Here is a 7,265-nt window from a genome sequence, read left to right on the forward strand (position 1 = left end):
GAGAGAGAGAGAGAGAGAGAGAGAGAGAGAGAGAGAGAAGAGAAAGAAAAAGAAGTAGAAAAACACCGCCGTTACTCGAATTTCTCAAACAAAACACTCACTCTCTCCGTCAATCCAATGAATAGCAAATGAGAGAATAAAAAATGGTTGTGTGCGTTTTTTTTCGGCATGCTCTCGCTTTCAATTTTATATACGTACATACATACATGCGGCACAAAGCACATTTTCCACAAACGAAGTGCATGTACAAAAAATGAAGAGAGAGAGAGAGAGAGAGAGAGAGAGAGAGAGAGAGGAAAAAAAACACACAAACCGTTCGTGAAGAACGGTTTTCATAGCACATTATGTGCTATGTGTGATATACGACGATGACGACGGTGACGGCGACGTCGACGGCAACGGCAACGGCAACGACAACGGAGAATCGGCAAAAATTCCAGCACAAATCAATAATTAAAGCGTCGAATGCAAATGCCGGCTTGCAGATCGATGTGGCATTTTCAATTCTCGGATGTCACATAACGAAACATTTGTTGTGTTGAAGAAAACGTAATAGCGTTACCGCGCTGCCACAGCTGCTGCTGCTGCTATTTTACTTTAAATTCGGTTTGGTAGACGCGAACAACACATAAGGAACTAAGAATATGATATCGTTTTATCGATAGTAAAAGTGATTTCACTCCCGTTTCCTCCATTCGGTCTGTACAATTTCCGAATTCTTTGTCGTGTTTCCGTATTTGATTCATTCGCTAAACAAGTGCGGCTCGAATTTCGTTCGTTTCGTACGTGTGTGTGTGTGTTCTTTTCCGCTGCTTTTTCTGGAAATACCGAATTTACGTCGCTGTTTCAAACGTGCTGTGTGCGGATATTTCAATGTGATTTATTTTTTCATATAAATTTTCTGGCATAATTTTGAATAGGTGCGATGTCAACGACAACATGTAATGTGCGTGGCAAACAATCAGATGGATTGATACAAAAAGTTGGACCAATGAAAGCCACCATTCCAATGTCGTTGCTGCGGCCGCTGAACAGTGCCGGCGGCCTCACAGCAACCAATTCAAATCGGCTTTTTTGTTCAATGTCACCGCCGATGCGCCTCATTTCACCCGATCACAACAGTTCGGGACATCGCAGCCCCGGTGCCAATAATTATTACAAAGGTACATCATTTTATTTTCATTCACTCTCCCTTTCTCGCTTTTTTTCTTGGCTTTTGTTCGAAATTGAATTGTGGCTTCTCTGGTGGTTGTGATTTTTTTTTTGCTGCTGCTCATTGTCGAAGCTTCGAGTTTGACGCATTTTTACGAGCTCCAATGATGAAAGCAATTTTGAGCCCCTTCATTTTCGTTTTCAATTCAAACATTTCATTTGTATATATTTTTCCTCCCTCTTTTCTACGCCGTCGCTTTTACATTTTTTAAAACTAAACCTTTTCATTTTCATTCTGGCTTGCAGGCAAGACCCATTTGTTAGACAGCGCCACTTTATCATCATGCATACGACGTACTTTGTCATTGGATGCGCTTGTTCCAGCCAAATCAACCGATGTCGCTAATAAAACGGTACCTTTTACGTTGAATATAGTCTATTGATTGCGCTAATCTATATATATAAAACTCATTGTGTGTGTATGTGTGCGTTTGTCCTTTTTTTTTAATTCTTGGTTTTAATGGTGAATATGTCGTTGGAATTCTCGCGGCAGAAATTCTGCACTGATTCAGTAGACATGCAATGGTTACTAGATGACAAATTTATAATACACTCGAGTGCGTGTATTTGCGCGTACATTTCCGGTAGCCGTTTGAGCGTTCGCATAACAAATAACTCATTTTTGTATATTTTCGAGATAATTTCGCCCAAAAATAGTTGAAATCGTTATATGTCTACTCGATTCACAACTACTGGAAAAATCCGTAGATGGAGTTAGACGCCCGTACCAAATATAATGTATTGAAACTCCATATACATGGTAGGAGTATGGGAACGGGGATGAACATGGACACCATCTCGGTCCATCATGGTCATCTTAACACGACTTAACACCAATTTATGGTCATGTTAACACGACTTAACACTATGAATAGTCAATATGGGTATCATATGAAAGGTTTTGGAAAGAGATGAACATGGACGCCATCTCGGTCCATCATGGTCATGTTAACACGACTAGGAAGCTAGTCAATTATGAATTATATCACATTTCTTCATTAAGTGATTTTTTCTCATTTTTTTTTGTTTTAATTATCGGTTTCATTCCGCTTGGTGTTTTTTTTGTTAATCACATGCGACAGTTTGGTTCTATTAATCTTGAAATTGTACCAAAACAATAATTCCTAAATGTTCATTTATTATTCATTTTAAAGCCATGAAAATTTCTTCACAACCATTCTCTCGCCTTTATCGATAATAACGTTATAATCGAAATGAGCATAAATATTAATTACTAATCCAACACGTTTTGTTTCTCTCTCTCTCTCTCTCTCGCTCAATTCAAACAGCACCGAGTAGCCGCTTATACAATTTTGCAGTTAGACAAGGCGACGCAAACGGATGAATCATGCATTTTCGGCATCGACACATCTATGGACGCATTGAATGATTCGGCATGGAATAAATCGGAAAAAGTCTTGAGACAACGACTGCAACGGGTCCAACAACGAACCGGAGAACACTCTGTTAGTTCACAAACATTAAGCCCAATTCAGAGTAAGTGACCGTTGTTGACAATCGCTCGAAAAAATTCCTTACTTTTTTTCTCATTTATTATTCATTCATGTGTGGATTTTCATTAATTTTCAAATCTGACGATTTTACGAATTGGAGGTATTTTCTATGTTAATTTTTTTTTTCAAGATTAATTTGTAATTTTCTATTGAAAAATCGAAATAAATTGAGATTATTTGCTTATAAAACTTTCTTATAAATTATAATCATTTACTATGCTTTTCCTTTCCATTCTTTGTGTAAACGTGATTTTCCCTCCTTTCCGTTTGTTTTCCTTTCCTCGACGACCATTTGTTTTTTTGTTTTTTAATCGAAACACTAATGGAATAATGTTTGTAATTGCAGCAAGTCCAGTATCGATACCACCGAGATCATGTGCGACCCATCGTCCAATGCGCAGTTCTGTAGAAGGCTTGAATCAAGAGATTGAGAAACTTGTTTTAGTACCTGGTCAACCGCACTCATGTCGACCAGAATCTAGCCATGTAAATCCTTTAACCCATCATATATTGCCCATCAATTGTTCCAAATAACGAATGATTTGATCAATATTTTAAGTTTACTCGAGGAATACCGGAAGGTCATCGGGCGCCATTAGCTGATATTTTGCACAGTGATACTCGATCGGTTAATACTCAAACGCCAAACAGGGATTTATTATCATCGGGTATGGAATTTATCCAGTACTTTAGACCATTCTTTCATTCTAAATTCCAATAAATAAATGATGGGTATTTGCATGCACATACAGATGAGAGCCAGAGCACATCACCAGATGAAAATGTTTCATCGGAGGCTTCACCACGTATAAATCGATTTTTAGCCCGTCTACCACCAGATGGATGTGAGAAGGTAAAAACATTGATTACTTTTACGATTTCATCAGACCTTTTCTCATTATTTTTTTTTCTAAATAATTTGATAAATTGAATTTTTGCATTTCTTTTCGTCGAAAAGTTCAATTTTGTTCTGTGAAAAATTCCATACTAAATGCGTGTTAAATTTCTCCACCAGGTGTGTTTGAAGTCAAGTGATACGGATCATTTGTCACCATCGTCAGCCATATTCAAGCCGCCCGTTGGTTTCAAATTGAGACCATCGTTGGGTTCGGCATTTCAGCCGTTACAACCCATATTTGCCGGTGCTGTTTCGTCCGCCATTGATGACAATGTTGTTGCCGATAAATCAAGTACAACTCCAAATTAAGTGTTAGTCAGCGCCATCATCCAGCGGCCATTTGACGCCGGCCGGAAAATCAATGGTCAAAATGAATATAATAACAACAAACAAAAACAAATGTGTAAAATTCAAACAAGTTCATTTCCAAAATGTGTAGTTTTAGAAAAAGATCCATGGAGTGCAACAAATGCAATTTTTTGTTGAACGAAAGCAAACATTTTCATATAAAACTGAAACGCCATTATATTATTATTTTAAACTGTTCTTTGTTTTAAAGAAGTGTGCACCTGAGAGAGACAGAGAGAGAGAGAGAGTTGAGATTAATGAGATAGAGTCGATAGCGAGAAAGGTCTCGATTAGAATGAGCATAGCGCAATGAACAATTCATTGAGAAGTCATGTAAAAGTCTGATGGCAATTTATGCGCCAAGCTTTTTTTCTTTCGTTTTTAAATAGAGAAGAAAAGGAGCAAGGAATTCAAACAAATTCAATTTTTCCCTAACAAAGTGAATTGATGAGAAGATGAAAAAAAACAGGAATGACAAAAACTCTATTTTGTATCTTACACATTTTTGTCGGACACAATGAAACCGTTACATTAATTCTATTCAAATAAGATGCTTGATATTTAAAACACACACACACACACACACACAAACAAAATCAGTTCAAAGAAAGAAGAAGAAGAAAAATGCATATTTTAAGAGACAAATAAAAAAAATAAAAAAAAAAGATCAATTAAACTACCACATTCGACACACTTTTTACGTAGCAATTTATGAAAATTCATAATCATTCTCTAAATTTGTTTCAAATGAGGTTTTTTAAAATGAAATGGAGAGGGTCGGGTGCTCTCTCATATTATTATTTAGAGACTAGTGTATTTACACTGTCCATGTCAAATGCAATGGGACCGCAATGAAATACCCTTTTCCGTTCCATTCATTTTATTTTTTCGTTGTTGTTTCTCAGTAGTCAAATTAGTCTCTGATATTTAAAACAAAAAACTATTTTGTAGAACAAAGAAAACAACATCATTTCAAAACTTAGACAATATGACCTGAAACAGCCAGAGTTTAAGCATTTGTATAAATGGTATTTTTGTAAAGGCACACGAAAAGAGTATTATAAAATGCAATCAAAATTCCGAGAAAACTTCATATGATTTTCCGAATATTTTGTTTTTTCGAAAAAGAAATATTTTAAATAGTATTACCCAAGCGTTTGTTCAGTCGTCAAAGATGATCAGTTCCAATTTTCGTTCCATAATATTATATTTCGTTCTCGTATACCGTAATTGTGTGTCTTCTGTTTGCCAAATTTCACGATGTAATCGTAAACTGCTCGACGATGTAATGTTTCATTTAAAAAGAATCCTCTTTAGTTGAGGCGAACGAATTTCAGTCATTTTGATCGAATTCTATTGCCCATCGAGTGGGCATTCGTCGCGTCGAAAATGGGCATTATTATACAGGTGTTCAAAATATCTATTTATTTGTTTTTCTTCATTCGGATTTACTAAGAATCAAGACAAACCGGTCGAACCATCTGAAAATCAAAGTGTGACCGTTTTCGCGATCGGACAACATTGGTTGCACATATTTTTAGTGAAAATAGCAACAGCAAAATAGCATTTTGAGCCGTGTACAGTGATATAAGTAAGGATCTATTGAGAAAAAAAAATTATTAAAGGGACATCAAAGTGAAACGTTGATGCCAAAACGTTGGAAAATATTTCGGCTTTAAACAAAGAAACAAGAAAATCCCACAAAAGAAATTAAAAATATACACACAAAAAGCATGGAAAGAAACAAGTCACAGAAAAAAAAAAAAAAACACATGAATTTAAAAAAAATGAAAAAAAAATGGATATTCAAATACGAATACGGTGAAGAATAAAAAAACAACTAATCAAGAATATGAAAAAAAAGAACAAGAAAAAAATATATTTTTATTTTTTTATGAATGAAATATTTTTAAGCTAAGCAAATTAAATAAGTAGGAGTGGGCATTGGTCGGGATCAATGTATCGGATCGAAAGCGAATGGATGGAGACTTAACTGTTCTCTTTTTTTACATAGCCAGAAATGAAAAATGAGGTACGATAATCGAATAGTCAGTCGCGTATGGGTTATCCAAAAAATATTGAAAATAAAAAACGATCTTAAAGTGAGGATCGTTTTTCCGAGGGAAACCAAAATTTTATTTCTCAACAATACGAATATGGAAAAATTGCCGTGAAATTGTGTCGCAGTGTCAAACCGACAGAAATAAAAATTGATGAAACCAATATTTTTACTAGCAAAAGAGAGAATTCGGAAAAATTCGATGATATTTATTTTGAAAATTGCATGTGAACCAAAAAAGCATCAACCGGCGATGAATTGAATTTTTCTTTTTCGGAATGATTGGAATGGCGTTAAACGAATGAATCGCAGAAGAAATTCAGATGAACAAAAAGGAAATATTTCGCAAGAAAATCGGATGATAAGGAAAAAAACCTTCGCAAGAATGAAAGAATACGCGAGAAAAAAAGAACAAAAAAAAAATTGTGAAAATTCGGCTGTTAAAAAAAAATCTTTACAAATTTTATAAAAATGACATGAAGAGTAACCAAACACAAACAAAGAATGTTAAAAAAATTCGCATTTATTTTGGAATAAATTATTTTTAGACAACAGTCGACGCACACCATGCAATTTAAATTATGCCAAAAAAAGAAAAATTGAACAAAAAAAAACCACGAAAACAGAATGGAACTTTGTGTGTGAATCTGTGAATCGGTTATGTTGAGACGAATGTGCGAATCCAATTTAATACACACACAAGCATACAATATGAGATGTGCAATCAAGCGCCTGGCAACACACGGAGAGAGATAAGAAAAAACTGATTTTTCATCTAAATGAAATTTGCATTGTGAACACACGAACACACACACTCACACTTACACAAATAAACACGTTCAGCGAGCAATTAAACCGAATAAAAATGAAAAAATTTCGCAAACAAAAGAAAGGAACAAAAGAAATGAAATCAGACAAAATGTAAGCAAACAAACAAAATTCTGCACAAGTTTTGAATTTATCTATTTAGCCTTTGTTGTAACTTGAAAGTGATAACTGCTCGATTAACGTTATGTGTATGAGACAAACAAATATATCGTGAATACACAAGAAATGAAGAGAAAAATAAAAAGAAAAAAAATTAAAACAAAGTTACAAGTTATAGATTATTTATATAAAAAAAAACGGATCAAGTGAGAGAGACAGAGAATATGTGTGTGAAAGATAGCGAAGGTGGGTGGAAGTAAAAGGGAGGAGGAATTAATTTGTCATATCGCTAGAATGCGATGATACA

At 34.9% G+C, this 7,265-nt stretch overlaps 1 protein-coding gene across 4 annotated transcripts in view; it reads left to right on the forward strand.

The window, feature by feature from the left end:
• LOC129574964 (protein FAM117B-like) overlaps positions 1-6,518 on the forward strand; it is an 11,970-nt gene extending 5,452 nt beyond the window's left edge. For 3 of the 4 annotated variants that reach the window (XM_055457674.1, XM_055457676.1, XM_055457675.1), the window contains exons 2-8: positions 921-1,163; positions 1,459-1,565; positions 2,502-2,709; positions 3,073-3,212; positions 3,286-3,394; positions 3,479-3,579; positions 3,742-6,518. In XM_055457674.1, coding sequence (XP_055313649.1) covers positions 926-1,163; positions 1,459-1,565; positions 2,502-2,709; positions 3,073-3,212; positions 3,286-3,394; positions 3,479-3,579; positions 3,742-3,933 — 1,095 coding nt within the window. In that variant the 5' untranslated portion in view covers positions 921-925 and the 3' untranslated portion in view covers positions 3,934-6,518. Of the gene's footprint in view, positions 1-323; positions 699-920; positions 1,164-1,458; positions 1,566-2,501; positions 2,710-3,072; positions 3,213-3,285; positions 3,395-3,478; positions 3,580-3,741 lie in introns of those variants that run through there. The other variant, XM_055457673.1, reaches the window with a different exon arrangement.
• Positions 6,519-7,265: the final 747 nt, after the last annotated feature.

Source organism: Sitodiplosis mosellana, unplaced genomic scaffold, assembly GCF_009176505.1.
Source record: "Sitodiplosis mosellana isolate CC-2019 unplaced genomic scaffold, AAFC_SMos_1.0 Smas_scaffold_6166, whole genome shotgun sequence".
In the NCBI taxonomy this organism is placed as follows: domain Eukaryota; kingdom Metazoa; phylum Arthropoda; class Insecta; order Diptera; family Cecidomyiidae; genus Sitodiplosis; species Sitodiplosis mosellana.